Source organism: Bos grunniens, chromosome 4, assembly GCF_055505025.1.
Source record: "Bos grunniens cultivar Pamir isolate PY7600 chromosome 4, Bosgru_T2T1.0, whole genome shotgun sequence".
NCBI classification, from domain to species: Eukaryota; Metazoa; Chordata; class Mammalia; order Artiodactyla; family Bovidae; genus Bos; species Bos grunniens.
Genome location: NC_141168.1, coordinates 18,556,381 through 18,573,331, shown reverse-complemented (window position 1 = coordinate 18,573,331; position 16,951 = coordinate 18,556,381). Strand labels below are relative to the sequence as shown.

General features: G+C 42.9%; 1 protein-coding gene across 2 annotated transcripts in view; it reads right to left on the bottom strand.

Moving 5' to 3' along the window:
* CREB3L2 (cAMP responsive element binding protein 3 like 2) overlaps positions 1–16,951 on the bottom strand; it is a 130,465-nt gene that overhangs the window by 38,696 nt on the left and 74,818 nt on the right. For both annotated transcript variants that reach the window (XM_086395382.1, XM_086395381.1), the window contains exon 2: positions 14,364–14,580. In XM_086395382.1, the coding sequence (XP_086251508.1) occupies positions 14,364–14,580 (217 nt within the window). The remainder of the gene's footprint in view (positions 1–14,363; positions 14,581–16,951) is intronic.

Sequence of the window (16,951 nt, the reverse complement as noted above, 5' to 3'; positions counted from 1 at the left end):
TACATATGAAAACGAACAGTAAGGAGGCATCACTGAGAAAAAGAGCACATGCAATTATCAGGAAATGGTGAGATAAGGCCAGACCCCATGGTTGTGCCGTTATGATCACTGTGATAACAGGTAAATCACAAGGCACAGAAGAAAAGGCAAACATAAATACAAAAAGCAAATACGAAATTACAAGCGCACCTTCCCTGGCGGCTCAGTGGTAAATAATCCACCTGCCAGGGCAGGAAACATGGGTTCGATCCCTGATTAGGGGAAGATCGCACACGCTGCAGAGCAACTAAGCCCGTGTGCCCCAACTATCGAGCCTGTGCTCTAGAGCCGGGAGCCACTGCTACTAAGCCTCATGCTCCCAATAAGAGAAGCCTCCACACCTCAACTAGAGAGTTACCCCAGCTAGTCACCCAGAACTAGAGAAAAGCTCGTGCAGAAAGGAAGACCCACTACAGCCAACTATGAGTAAATAAATGCAATTATTTAAAAATAAACAAAATTACAAGCAAAATGAAGACAGGCAATAGTTCTTCCAATAAGCTAAGCCATTCTCAAAGCACACATCTATTAAGTAGGTCAAGAGTTTATAATCTCAATGCTCAATGCCCTACACTCTTGTTTTTAAAAAGATTTATGTAAATATAATCTCTGTTATGTCAGAGATGGAGCCTGGAGGACAAACGACATGTGAACTATGAAACAAAACTTCCCCTGAACTCTTCCAAGACAGAAGCCCAAAGAAGCTTCCACTCCTCTCCTGAGCTTTTTGGTGACACACAACTGGAGTTGCCTGCCTGCTTCCAGTTCAAACCAGCAATTTATTACTCTCCCTTGAAGGATATTTTCTGAATTAGAAAGAAGTTTAAGGCCATCAAGCTCTATATGTGATCTTACGATGAGGAAACTAACAGGCAGGTCTAGACCACACAGCAAATGAGTGGCAAAACTCAGGTTTCTGGATCCATGAAAGAAACAAGTAAACATAGACAAACATTTTTGCACAGATATGCTCATTCAGCATTATTTATAATCACAAGACACTGAAAGTAACCAAAACAGTAAAAGGAAGGGCAAGGTTAATGAATTAGGGTGTACTCATACAATGGAAATATTATGCAGCCAGTAATGTTACATGCTAAAGCCTTTTTAATAACAAGGCAAAGATTTATGATAGAGTATTAAGAAAAAAAGATATAAATGTGTGCACTATTAATAAGGAAAGTGACAGAATGATCTCTGGAGAATAACTCAGAACATGAGTAATTTTTTCCCCCAATTTCATACTATTTCTAAATTTCCTATACAGGGAATATTATCATCTCTGGATGACCGCACATGGAAATGGCCTGCTTTTGCCTGCTCTACTTTATACCCCAAAACAGTAATTACTAGAAGGCTTAGTGGGTCAAGGGGCCCATTCAGAGTCCCTCGACAAAGAGTCAATGAGCACCTTAACATATGTTATAAATCACGTAATTGGCTCCACAGTTCTTCATTTGTCCCTTTATCCACGTCCTCTGCCATGTAATCTGGCAGTGCCCTCCCACTGGGGACTAATTTCCATCCTGGGACTGACCACCTGACTTGCTCTGGCTAAAAGGATATGCGCTTCCTAATGCAAGTACAGTCTTGAAATGCACAGCTGAACTCACACATTTGCGCCTTTGCCATCACAGTGAGAAGGATGTACTAGGACAATCTACTGATCCCAGGAGGACAGACACATAAAACAGAACTGTCCCCAGATAAGTTTGGCCAAGATCAGCCAACTCTCAGCCTTAGACATGTGAGTGAATCTAGCTGAAACCAGTAAAACAAGTCACTGCCCCTAACCCCACCGAAATGAGCCAACCTCCAGTCAAGGGACAAATGTGTGAACTATAATAAATGATTGTTGTCAAAGCTAGTGAGTTCAGATAGAGATATAGATGGAGAGAACAAATGTATGGATACCAAAGAGAAAGAGGAGGGCCATGAATTGGGAGATTGACATATATACACTATTGATGTGTGTGCTGTGTATTTAGTCACTCAGTCCTGTCCAGCTCTTTGTGACCCCATGGACTTGCAGCCCGCCAGGCTCCTGTCCATGGGGATTCTCCAGGCAAGAATACTGGAGTGGCTTGTCATGCCCTTCAGGGAATCTTCCTGACCCAGAGATCGAACCCAGGTCTCCTGCTTTGCAGGTGGATTCTTTACCATCTGAGTCACCAATATATAAAATAAATCACTAATGAGAACCAACTGTGTAGCACAGGGGATTGTATACAGTGTTCTGTGGTGACCTAAATGGGAAGGAAATCCAAAAAGCGGAGATATATGTATACCTATAGCTGATTCAATTGTTGTACAGTAGAAACTAGCATAACGTTGTAAAACAACCATACTCCAATAAAAAAAATTTTTTTTAAAAAGCTAATGAGTTTAGGAGTGGTTTTTCAGGAATATAGCTGGCTGATATAACACAGCTGAAAGTATCAATATATAAAAGAAATTAAATCCATCACATCAGAACCTAGGCAACACAATAGCTGAACCACATTCCCATAATAATTCCTCTAAACCACCAACTGTAAACCATATCAATAAATATTTGTAGCTTGATTCGATCTACCAGTTAAATCATAAAATAAATGACTTCAGCTGAAGAAGGTCAGCCAGTAAGAAGTTTGCTGAGAACAACATTCCAGCAGCAGTTGAAATTAGAAAAAAGGAGCTTTCATTCTGAACTACGAGGTGTTAGCTTGTGCTCTGTCTGCCAATGGAAATAAATCTGAGGAAACAAAATGACAAATATAACCTCTGAGGTACGACAGAAGATAAAGTGAAAGGGAATCAGTAGAATATGTATTACACTTTTTCCATATGACCTTACTTTCACAGTCTTTTTTCACTGGCAAAACATCAGCAGAGCACCATAGCTTAGAACTTAGATGGCTGAGTTATTGATAAAACTACAAAAATAAGAGTCAGTACACACTCTATACATGCTCCAATCTGTAAAACTTCTGAAGCTCAGATCTTGATTAAAAAAAATTTTCCCCCTAAACTATATCTATATGCCTTTTAAGTTTCCTTTCAGGAGGAAAACATCACCTGGGTCTTTCCTGGCCATCCGATGGCTAAGACCCTCAGCTTCCATGCAGGGGGCACTGGTTCGATCCCTGGTTAGGGAACTAAGATCCCACATGCCATGCAGCACAGCCAGAAAAAAAAGAAAAAAGAAGGAAAACATGACCCAATAAGGCCAGTAGTGCACTGTGGAGAGTAAGAAGCACAACCGACATATCTTCTGATTTTATTTAAACAGCTTGCTATCAAAGGTCAAACTCGACTGGCAGATTTCCTGGGCATCACCACTTAGCTGTCAGCAAGAAAACAAAAACAAGCCGCTGTCTCATGATGACCAGTCCTTCACATCCAAGGACGAAATGGAGCAGCTGTGAGCACTGGGGCTAGATGCTGAGATTACCAAGACAGCAGCTAAAAAGCCCACAAACTAAAGCCAACATAGAGGCAACACCAAAATGCAGGTCCTCAATCACTTCCATAAATAATTGCACTGACTAGAAACTGACTCCTGGGAGGGGGAAAGAAAAGATTAAACTCTAAATTGGGAGTAGAAAGTATCTTTATGTGATATATATGAGTTATATATATATGTATAAATAATACATTTGTACCTATATATACACATACACAGATATACATATATCTATAACATATGTCTGTACTCTTAAAAAGAGAAATTACATAGGGCAATACCACTTATATGATATACATACATATGCACCCATTAGCTATTTATATGTCTAAAGTAAAAAAGAAATTTTTGTGAATTAAATAAGTATGCCTCATCTAAATCCTTCAGTATTTCATACTTCACCATTTGCCCTGTGAATTTCTTCAACAGAATTGGCAAATCTTGACTGATTTTTGGCATAAACATCTCTTAAAGGAAAATGCCAAGGCTGGGTTCTGGAGGCCAGGAGAGGGGAGGAAAGTAGGTGAATGTATCAAAGAGTCATGCTAAGCTGCATCCCACTGTTCAGACAGAAGGTAGATGCCTGCCTGCCCAGGGTCCCTCCCTGAGTGTCTGGACAATGAAATCACCTCTACTGTGAGTTGTATGGGGAGGTGTTGAAAACAGTGGAAACAGCGAACACTTAATTATGAGTGTTTACTACGTACTAAACATTGTTCTAAGTGCTTTAGATATATAACAACTAATTTAACCCTGAGAGTGACCCTGGAAGGCAAGCACTATGAGCGTCCTCATTTTATAGACAAGGACACTAAGAGATTAAACCCCTCAACCTACGTTACCCAGCTGATACACAGCCTCCAGCTGGTATACGGCCCCTAGCTGGTATACGGCCAAGCAAGGTCGCACACCCAGGCCAACCAGTCCCACAGCCCGTGGGATATTGCTTTGCAAGAGATCAATGATGAAACATCTCTGCCAAAAGTGAGTATTCTTCAATTAATGTTATTTTGAGCCCATAATTAGCCACTAAAAAAAGTGCAATATCGCTTCTTCCTATACTTCTCACCTTCATTTATATGGACTCCTAATCCACTGTTGCTAAGGTGAAGTATGCCAGTTTAAGACCAGCCAGTAATAGCTCAAATGTTTTGAGACGGGGCCTGTGCGCCAGGCCCCGCTCTTCATGTTTACCTTCCTGATTTCCTGTTCTTTCTGTGCCTGTGTTTACAACCTCTTTCACTTACTCTGGTTGTTAATATGGTGGTCAGTTGGTAAATTATGTACTGAATTATGTGGTAATCGGCATAAAGCAATAATAACAAGAGCAAAGCAATAATGACAAGAGCTAATATTTATTTAGTCCTTACTAATTGCCAGGCATTGTTATAAATGTATAATATGTATTAACTTAATCCCTACAACAATAGTACAAGGTTGAGTATTATGAATATTATTTCCATTTTAAAAATCAGGAAAGAAACACAAGAGTTGAGCCACTTGCTCAAAATCACACCATTAGTAAGTGGCAGAACCCAGATTCCAATTCAAGCAAATTGATCCCAGAGATGAACTGCTAAGTTCTATCTGTGGTCTGCATTTGGTATCTCAGGTCCTCCCATAGGAAACTGTGTTTAGAGTATGCATTAAACAAATATCTGTGGAGCAAATGACTGATTTCAAAAGATTTACTTAGTGTACACATGCAAAAAAAACCCCTCTTGTGTATACTTTTCTTCACCAAAATTATGACTCTTACTTGTGAACAGAGTAAGTTTAATGCTTTGTTGTTGTTCTTCAGTCGCTCAGTCATGTCTGACTCTTTGCGATCCCATGGACTACAGCATGCCAGGCTTTCCTGTCCTTTATCATCTCCTGGATTTTGCTCAAACTCATGTCCATTGAGTCAGTGATGCCATCCAACCATCTCATCTTCTGTCTACCCATTTTCCTCTTGCCCTCAATCTTTCCCAGCATCAGAGTCTTTCCCAGGTTTAATGCTAGATAGCAAGGCAATGCCAAAGAATGTTCAAACTACCACACAATTGCACTCATTTCACAACGCTAGCAAAGTAATGCTCAAAATTCTCCAAGCGAGGCTTCAACAGTATGTGAACCGAGATCTTGTAGATGTTCAAGCTGGATTTAGAAAAGGCAGAGGAACCGGAGATCAAATTGCCAACATCCGCTGGACCATAGAAAAAGCAAGAGAGTTCCAGAAAAACATCTATTTCTGCTTTATTGACTACACCAAAGCCTTTGACTCTGTGGATCACAACAAACTGTGGAAAATTCTTAAAGAGATAGAAATACCAGACCAACTCTCACATTTCTCAGGAGACCACATTACCTGTCTCCTGAGAAATCTGTATGCAGGTCAAGAAGCAACAGTTAGAACTAGACATGGAACAACAGACTGGTTCCAAATTGGGAAAGGAGTACATCCAGGCTATATATTGTCACCCTGCTTATTTAACTTATGTGCAGAGTACATCATGTGAAATGCCAGGCCAGATGAAGCACAAGCTGTAATCAAGCTTGCCAGGAAAAATATCAATAACTTCAGATATGCAGATGATACTACCCTAATGGCAGAAAGCAAAGAGGAACTAAAGAGCCTCTTGATAAAAGTGAAAGAGGAGAGTGAAAACGCTGGCTTAAAACTCAACATTCAGAAAACTAAGATGATGGTATCTGGTCCCATCACTTCATGGCAAATAGATGGGACAACAGTGGAAACAGTGACAGATTTTATTTCTTGGGCTCCAAAATCACTGCAGATAGTGACTCCAGCCGTGAAATTAAGACACTTGCTGCTTGGAAAAAAAGCTATGACCAACTTAGACAGCATATTAAAAAGCAGAAACATTACTTTGCTGACAAAGGTCCATCTAGTCAAGGCTATGATTTTTCCAGTGGTCATGTATGGATGTGAGAGTTGGACTATAAAGAAAACTGAGTGCTGAAGAACTGATACTTTGGAACTGTGGTGTTGGAGAAGACTCTTGAGAGCCCCTTGGACAGCAAGGAGAACAAACCAGTCAACCCTAAAGGCAATTAGTCCTAAATATTCATTGCAAGGACTGATGCTGAAGCTGAAGCTCCAATACTTTGGCCACCTGATAGGAAGAACTGACTCATTGGAAAAGACCCTGATGCTGGTAAAAACTGAGGGCAGGAGCAGAAGGGGATGACAGAGGATGAGATGGTTGGATGGCATCACCAACTCAATGGATGTGAGTCTAAGCAAGCTCCAGGAGTTGGTGATGGACAGGGAAGCCTGGCATGCTGCCATCCATGAGGTTGCAAAGAGTCAGACACCACTGAGTGATTGAACTGAGCTATAAATATTACTTTCTTATACTATTCTAACATTTCAATGACCAAGCAAACAAAGAAGTCATTATTTCTCCTTTAAAAAGTTGAGGAGGTATTTTCCATACTAGTTAGAAAAAGAAAATAGAAGGTAATCTCAAACGGATGATAAAGAGCAAAAGAACGTACACCACTAGTCCAGGTTTCAGATTCTGAAAAGAAGACTGTTCCTCTACTTGTCCACCCCAAAAGCATCAGGTTCTTTCTGTAGGTCATCCTTGCCAGGGGACCCAGCTACTTCCCATAGGTAAATGACAGATATGTCTGCATTTTTTAACCCTAGAATCTATGCCCTCTAAGATGGCTTAGACCCATGCTCTTGTCAGCAGCTCTAATCAAATGTGACGAAAACAAAGCTCTTTGTCATCTCTCTGGGACTTTTTTTCCCAGGTCCCAAGGCCTTGGAACATTTAAATATCAAGATGTCTTCACCACTGCAAACAGAAAACCTAAGTCACCCATGACTCATCTGTACCCTTTACTCAGCATACCCGATGTTGTGCTAGTCCCGCTCTGGGTTTCATCGAATCCTTTCAAAATCCATTTTTTCTTTGTCCTACATGGCACACACCTTTCCATTTCTCCCTGGACTGCTATATCAAGCATACCTTCCCTGCTCTGGCATCATCAGCCATCATTTTTCTTCTTCAAGTCTCTGAAAAAACACCACTCCACTTTACTAAGGCCCTGTTTCTCATCAACTGCTGAGTCTCCGCCTTCCATCAGGCATCTGTTCATCTTTAGCTCACAGACTATTGTTTTCACAGACACCTGTGAAACAACACCATAAATTTAGGATATCCATTCTAAGCCAGTGCACCTGGTCACTCCTTGCTCTGCTGACTTTAGAAGTCTAACCAGACCAGCCAGAAGGAAGATGATTATTTTTCATGTTCCGGTCCCACTGTCTGTAGAACTGGGAGATTCACAGTTACAGTTCTTGATTCCACCCAAAATAAAGTTACCTTGACTTGTGCATGGTGCCAACAGATCACTTCTGGATTAGTATATTCTACTCTGAGTCTGTTTACATTTGTATATTTTCTAACTTGTTTCTTATACCATCTTGGAGGACAGGGGCCATGTCTAGTTCTCTCTGAACAGCCTTCATCCAGCACTAGGTTTCCTCTTTAGGAAGAAGACTGAAATTAACGAACAAAAGTAAATCAATAGGTAGCACCCCAATTACAAAGGAACATGAACAAAAATAGAGTAGCTCATGAAGATACCCTCCAGCTGGTAAGGAGCAAGACTTGGTCATTTAAATATAAGTTTTTCATTCCTCAATCTACTTGGGCACTTCTGCTTATCTCTTTATAAAATCTTCACTTAAAAAAAAAAGAACCGAAAACCCTGCTTACCAGCCTTAATCATGGGCAGAAATGAACAAGCTGAAAGCAGGATGTCTCTCCGGCGGTTTCAAAGGCGGAGCCCACATTCCTAGGACTGGCTCCTGTGGTTGCCAAACCATGTGAAGTTCTTTAGTTCAAGTGTTTCAGAGAAGTCTAGAGTAAAATTCAGCCCCGAAGACGGAAGACTCCTATGTAATCTTAGACTAGTGTTTCTCAATCTTTTTTTGGTCACAGGCTCTGTTGAGGATCTAAAAAAAAAAGTTATAAATGTCCCCAGCAGAAAATCTGACAAATATTGTCAGCCCCAAATTCTGCATACAATTTTAGGGGTGGGTCCACTGTCCATCTGAAGAACATGATAGACAAACACCAAAATGTAGGATAAGAGCACCTACATTTGCCCAGTAGTTGCTCAGGGTTCAAGGAGGGAGGAAGAGGGAACAGAAAGAGTTAGTAGGGAGAACACAAAGAAGGGAGAAAGAAAGAAGGATGATGGCAGGAGAGAGAGAGAAGGGAAAAGCGAGGAAGAAAGAAAAATCCTAATAAACTGAGAGTCTCATTTGAATTGTTTAGCTTATCACTTTGTTTCAGGCTCAGAAGCAATTACAGAAGAATTCCCTTTAATCTTTAAAACTGGACAAGAAGATTGGAATCGTAGACATTGCGAGGTACAGTGAAATACTAACCATCACTAGAAACAAGGATTCCTAGTTCTGGGCTTTAGGCTGTTTAGACAGTGCAAACGATGAAGAATATTAAATTTAATGCAAACAGTAATGTTTAAATTGCTGCCTATTTATGCATCTCCTAAAGAAATATCATCCTCCTGGATCAGGAAAGCAATCTGCTTAACAGAACACAGACTCCAGAGGGATCTTTGTGAATTAATCCTCCCTAAGGCAGATGCCAACTGGGATTCAAATGAATCAAATTGTTCTGTTCCCAAACATTTGCCTATCCACACAAAACTCAGAAAAACAATTGAAGCCAAGACTTGCACAATGCTTTCCTCAGCAAGTTCCCCAGCTCCTTCGTGCACACTGCCTACCTCCGATTTCACAGACTCCAAATGGTTACTATTCACTCTCATTATTCCCTGCATACAAAAGGGTTTTTGCTAGCATAGGAAGCCTTTACTCAGAGAAAAACTGATACTTAAGATGAACTGTGGATCAGAAACTCTTTGCAAAATATATCTGACCCACTGTACCTACTCTCAGCAAATTACCAGCTCAGTCTATTGCAGTGTGGTCCAAAAAAAAAGCACAGCCTAAAAGTTGAGAAATTTGTTTTATTCGGCAGATTTCTGAGGACGTAGGTCCAGGAGACAGCCTCTCAGACAGCTCTGCGGGACTGCTCCAAAGAGGTGAGGGATAAGTCAGGATGTACAGGAATTTTTTGCAACAAAAACCAGGTAGTCAGAACATCAAAAGATTACTGTGAATTAAAGAAACCCAGACACCTGAAGTAAATGAATTCAGCACTTTTCTTTATATGGGAAGATGCAAGAGTTTGGGCTCATTGAAATCATTCCTCTTATATGCGCCTTAACTATTTAGGGCCAACATCCTGCTTTTTTCCATCCTGAACCTCCTTAGGGGGCATAGTCTAGCTGACGACCACAACACCTTTTGTTGACTGATATGGCAGGGAACATTCCTTGTGTATGGCAGTATAACACCTCTAAATAGCAGGGGCCAGATGGGGAAGCTGAATGTTGTGCACTTTGGTCTAATAAGAAAGCTTCCAGAAAAAGATTGATCATTTCTCTCCACACTAAGCTATAAGTATAGGTGGCTTCTTTATGCTACATGTATACCGATTAGCATTAAAAAGCAAAAAAAAAAAAAAAAAGTTATCAGGAAGAGGAAGGGATCCTGAACTTTTGGAAACCTGCTTTATTTGCAATCATTTCCCTCAGGGTCTTGTTTTAGAAGAATCAGTATCCCAGCCCTGTGTCCACTATCTGCTCCCCTCCAACCATCACCACCGTTTCAATTCTACTCAACACTTAAGGGCTCACATGAAATTCGGCCTCGTTCCTGCAACTCTTCCTGTGATCATCACTGGACATGCTCTTTCTCCTCTGAGCTACTACACTGCTCACATTCAGTCTGATCAAGTATTGGGGTACATGGTATCATCCCTATGAGCTACTTTGAGGTAAGAATCTAAGTTTTACTGGGCTTCCCAGTTGGTGCTAGTGGTAAAGAATTCACCTGCCAATGCAGGAGAAACAAAGAGACGTGAGTTCGATCCATGGGTTGGGAAGATCCCCTGGAGTAGGAAATAGCAGCCCACTCCAGAATTCTTGCCTGCAGAATCCCATGGACAGAGGAGCCTGGTGGGCTCCATAGGGTTGCAAAGAGACGGACATGACTGAAGTGACTCAGTACACACCATTTTACTATCATTGTCTCACAAGTATCTAGAACACATGGTAAGTGCTCAGCAAACATGGATTGGAAGGGGAAAGTTGCCCAGATTGTTCAGGCCAGCTCTAGTCTGTATATTCTAGAACCAAGGCTGCTGCATGGATGACTAGCTCCACAGATGATAACTGAATACAAAGAGGTATTGCTCTGTTGTTATCGTACCCCTGACACAGAGCCACTCCTCTGCCTAGAAGCCTCTTACACATACACCTAGTTCTTTTCCTCATCTGCTGATCTTTGCTCAAATGCTACCTTCAGAGAAAGGCCTTCCCTGTCTATCCTAGTTAAAATGTCAACTCGCCTTCTGCTACGGTTTGAATGTTTGTGTCCTCCCAGAATTCACATGCTGAAATTCTAATGCCGAAAGTAATGGTCATAGGGGGTGGGGCCTGGGGGAGATAATTAGGTCATGAGGGTGAAGCCCTCTGTAATGAAATGAATGCCATTGTCAAAGAGTCCCCACTGGGCTCCAGTCCTTTCTACCATCTGAGGACACAGTGGGCCATGAAGGAACTCAGGATGGCAAAGAACAAGTTACTGGCCCTAGATAATTAAGGTGCACATCAGAGGAATGATTTCAATGATCCCAGTCTCTTACATCGTCCCGAAACAGAGAAAAATGCTAAATTCACTAACTTGAGATGTCTCAAGTTAATTAACAGTAATCTTTGGATGTTCTGACTCCCTGGTTTTCATTGCAAAAACTCCTATATAACCTGGCTTCTCCCTTACCGCTTTGGAACAGAACCTCAGAGCTATCTGAGAAGCGGCATCCCAGGCTTCAGTCTTCAGAAAGTCCACCAAATAAAACATAATTCTCAACTTTTAAGTTGTGCATTTTTTTCAGTCAACAGCTAGTACCACCTTGCTCACCATGTGAGCAAGTCCTGAATTCTTGATCCACAGAAATCATGAGAGGTAATAAATGATTATTACTAGTTTAAGCCACAAATCTAGGGAGAGCTGTTACACAGCAGTAGATAACTACAAGAGGTATTAGAAACGACTGCCACAAAGGGAAGTCGGACTTGAAACAGAGCCATCAAAGGAACTCTAGGGATAACAGGCAAACCAGTGAAGAGAATATGGGTGGTGTCTCCCCTGGTAGTCCACTGTTTAAGATTTCACCTTCCAATGTAGGGAATTCGGGTTCGATCCCTGATTGAGGAACTAGGATCCCACATGCCTCACAGCCAAAAACACCAAAGCATAAAACAGAAACGTTATTGTAACAATTTCAATGAAGACTTTTAAAATAGTCCATATCAAAAAGAATATTAAAAAGAGAGAGAGAGTATGGGAAAACCATATGCAAAGGCAGTTACAAATGTTAAACAGAAACCACACCCACGCAGAACCTCAGCACTGGGAGAAAACTTAAAGGTCATTTAGTCCAATCTCCCATTTAGTGCTGCTGCTGCTAAGTCACTTCAGTCATGTCCGACTCTGTGTCACCCCATAAACTGCAGCCCACGAGGCTCCCCTGTCCCTGGGATTCTCCAGGCAAGAACACTGGAGTGGGCTGCCATCTAGTGCTAGAGTCCACTTAAAAAAAAAAAAAAAAAAGCAACTAAGGCAGGGACTGCATGAGTTTATCTAAGCTAAAACGCAGAAAAGGGCTGACTCCCTATAGTTGTCCTCCACGTTATAATAAAATGAAGGGTATACAGTCATAACAGAGACCATATCCCTGAATTTGAACAGAGGTCATTCCTGGAAATGATTTAAGAAGAAACTGAAAGGGGAAAAAAGACGGAGAGCAGAGGAGGGGAGAAGAAAGACTGAAAGGAGGAGAAGCAGGAGGAAAAGAAGGGGATCAGAAAACGAACAATAACAACTCTGCAACAACAGAGGAAGAAAGAGGAGGTGAGGAGAGAAGGAAGAAACACTGAGTCACTGAAATGCTATGTGGTGGGCACTGTCCCAGGTTCTTTAAACTCACCATCTCCTGTTACCCTCAGAACAACTCCACATCCTCGAATTATTTCAGCTGTATTTCCTCCCTTCCCTCCCAGGGGACTTCCCCTCACCCTGTTCCCTTGTCGAGGCAGGGAAAGTAGACAAACCACAGAGAAGAAGGATTAGATCATCATGCATCTAACCTCTTGTCAGGAGAAATCTGAGAATACAGTTAGGGCTCCAAAGGGTCCAGTCAGGAAAGAACTCACCCACAGATTTGGGACCCTCCCTTCATTGAGGACAGAAGGCCAAAGTTCCTGGGCTGTTTGTGGGTAGACCTCTAATCAAAAGAAGAATGAGCCTGAGAAAGAAAAAACCTGCAGCATTCTCTGTCCCAAGATATGATGTTTTACTGATCCCAGAGTTGGTTCTTTTAGAGGACAGTAGTAGATCTAAGGAGCTCCCCTGGCAGCTCAACTGGTAAAGAATTTGCCTGCAATTCAGGAGACCCTGGTTTGATTCCTGGGTTGGGAAGATCCTCTGGAGAAGGGATAAGCTACCCACTCCAGTATTCTTGGGCTTCCCTGGTGGCTCAGTCGGTAAAAGAATCCATCTGCAATATGGGAAACCTGGGTTTCCCACACACAGCACAGTAGATCTAAGAGGGATTCCCAGGGGGATCAATGATAAAGAATCCACCTGTTAATGCAGTAGACACAGTAGTCATGGGTTCAGTTCCTGGCTCGGGAAGATCCCCTGGAGGAGGAAATGGTGACCTAGTCCAGCAGTCTCGCTGGGAGAAATTCATGGACAGAGGAGGCTGGCAGGCTACAGCCTGGGGGTCAAAGAGTCAGACACAACTGAGCATGCACATGCATGCATGTGATAGATCTAAGAACCCCAACTGGAGAAGGGATTCCCCCACAAAGCTAATGGCCTATCTGTGCCATGTGCCTTTAACCCAAGGAAGCAGGAGGCATCCTGTCCTGTAGGTAGTCACTTCACAAGATGCTGCCAATGTGTACAGTCGTATGGGAGGAGAGGGGCATCGAGGTCAAGCCAGAGGACATCAAGATGGGACCATCCTCTTGGGAGAAGAGAGCATATGCCAAACTAGCATTAGGGGATACAGTTTTCAAAACTTACTCAAGGTACTAAAACAGGTGGTTGTACTTCTAGGAAAACAAATGTAGAAAATTCAATCTTAAAAGTTTCATAGAGCCTATACTAATTAAAGGCCTATGCAGTAATGGTCAAAACATGTGAACATCTCTAAGACCAGGAACACTAAACTCTCAACACATACCAAGCGAATGCCTTTGATAATGGGCATGAAAGGGTAACCAAGGAGAAAGTCTAGGAATGCTCGCCAAGATCTCCTATACACGGGGTTAAGGAAACATGTGGGAAATGGGTCAAGAAGATACTCAAGAAGTGTTTATGGAGAAGAGTGGTCACAAAAATTCTTTCTCAGGAAAAAAAAAAAAAATGGCATGACCTCTTAAAATGGTGGATGTACTGGAATTAGCAACCAGAGAGGCCAGGCTGATGTGCAAAAGGAAGCTTTGCACCCAGTTCACAGGGTCAAAGAGAGCAATTAGTACCATTCAGTTCTAGCAAATTCCCAGAGCACACAGTCACAGGTAGAGCTACATTCTGTGCCTCTTTGCATTTCCCCAGGGCCCAAGCACAGGCCACACACAGCAGGTATGTGGCTGAATGGGGTGCTGATGATACTGTAACGCACGCTCCGCACCCTCAAGGAGGTCAGGGTCAAAGGTGCCAAGGTCCCAGCTGCTTCCCCCACTCTGGGTTTACCGTCATTGAAGCTGTCGCTGGCCGTGATGTGGGTGAATGGCGACTGGGCCCGAGGCTCCTCACATAGGGAGTAGCTGTGCTCGGCCTGGATGAGGGGTGCCGGGGACGTCGGGGATGGCTCCACCTCCATCGACACGCTCTTCTCTGAGAGGAAAGGGTCGTTGAGGAGCTGGCCCAAGACATTCTGGGAAAACTCATCCAGAAGCTCCGAGAAGTGCTGTAAGTGCAAAGGAGGAAGAACTCTTTTAACCATGATCTGATATTTACACACAAAGTCTAACACAAGGGCTTCCCGGGCGGTGCCAGTGGTAAAGAGTCTGCCTGCCAATGTAGAAGACATGAGAGACGCAGTTCAATCCCTGGGTCAGGAAGATCCCTTGGAGGAGGGCAATGCAACCCAGTCTAGTATTCTTGCTGGGAGAATCCCATGGACAGAGGAGCCTAGCAGGCCACAGTCCATAGGGTCGCACAGAATTGGACACAACTGAAGCGACTTAGCACATTCGCACGGGTTCTAACACCAAAACATTAGCCACAACTTCTAACAACATCTAAACGAAGTCACTCATACACAATGTCGAATTATCTATTGCTATGTAGCAAGCCATCCCAAAGAGAAGTGGCTTAAAATAGCCATGATTTACTGTTTCTCACTATGCTTTGGGTTGGCTGGGTGAATACACTGATTCATCTGCGTTCACTAACAGAGACGGAATGAGCTGGAATTTTGGCAGGGGCTAGGCTGGGCTGCGACACTGGGTGTCTAGGCCTTTTCCTCAAAGAGGCTTTATCAGGAGGGGAGTTCTCGCATCACAGCAGAAATGTTCCTGGAGGGAGAAAGGCAAAGCTGAGTGGCCCCAGATGTCACACATCATTCCCTCCAAATTCTTCAGGTCAAGGCAAGTGACAAGGCCAGCCCAGATTCATGGGGTGAAGAGACACCACCTCTTGAACAGAGGGATGGCAAAAATCACACTGCAGGCAGATGTAAACAGGATGGCATGACTCACTCAGGGCCATGATTGCAACTATCTACCACCTTTTACGTTGGGAATATCTGAAAATAAGCAAGCTATCCTGCATTTCTGTAGCATGAAAATGTAATTCATAGCCAAGTGCCAAGTTCAAAGGCACCCGAATAAGCTTTTCTCTATTCTCCCAAGTACCTGGACTTTGTTCCTCTCTAGTTTTTCCTTAATCTACTTTATCTCTTCCCATCTTCCATCTCCAACAGCATCACCTCCCTAGCCCCCACCCTGCCAGGATGATGATACAGGAATGGTCTATGCATAGCCCCACAGGGAGTCCTGCACTCCCTGTTCCACAGCCCCACACCAAAGGACTGTAGCCCCAGCCTCATTGATAGAGGGATATTCATGATATGAGGGTCTATAGAGCCAAGTTTCTCAACCTCAGCACTACTGCCATTTTAGATGGCAAATTCCTTGTTATAGGGGGTGGAGTTGTTCTGTGCATTGGGGTGTTTAGCAGCATCCCTGACCTCTAACCTCACGAGGCCAGTAGCACTCCCCTAGTTGCGAAAACCAAACATGTCTCTAGACACTGTCAAATGGCCCCGGGGGGGGGGGCGTAAGGGGAAGATCACCTTTGGCTTATTTTTATTTTTTTAGATTATTTTTTTAATGTGGACCATTTTTTTAGTCTTTACCGAATGTACAATATTGTCTCTGTCCTATATTTTGGTTTCTTGACCACGAGACATGTGGGATCCTAGCTCCCCAACCAGGCACTGAACCCTCACCCCCTGCATTGGAAGGCAAAGTCTCAACCACTGGACCACCAGGGAAGTTCCTCACCCTTGGTTTATTATAATTTCTAAAAAAATATTTTGGCCACAGATTATGTGGGATGTTAGCTCCACACCTGGAACTGAAACCGAGCCCCTCGTGGAAGCGCACAGGCTTAACCACTGGATCACCAGGGAAGTCCCTACCCTTGGTTTAGAACTCATGCTGTAGAGTATATTAAAAATAATTCTAAAATAATTTAATTTAAAAGTTTGGTTGACACCAGCTGTTAGAGCCACTTCTACCTTAACGTTCCCTGAGTCACAGACCAACAAGTGTCATCGTTACTGATTAAACTTCAGGGACACTTAAGGAAGTTCGGAAAGCAGGCACAGTAATAAGAGAGCTGGTTGCAAATGGTGATACCTGGGGGGAGGCGATGAAAATTTCTAAGATTCACAGGGCAACTAAGTCCTACCATGGAACTGAAGGGTCAGTGAGGGTGTTATGAAAATGAATGCAGCTTAGGGAAGGCGGGAGCAGGAGGTGACCCTAAGGTTAGAGCTCTAAGATGAGGATAGTTGTGGGTCAGAACCGCCCCCTTCCAGAAAGAACAGAAGGAGACAACAGAGAAGAGGCCTTGTAGGCTAGGTCCTTAAAGCAGCGTTAGATGGGTGGGCTTCACCAACAGCACAAACATGAGAAAAGCTGCATCTCATCAGGACAGAATGCACAGAAGCATCGGGTACATCCTGATAGGCACATGTCATGTAAGAGAGCAAGAGAGGGTGGTTGGGTAAGAGTTCTCTGTGCACAAACATATTTAAAACTGAAAGGTCC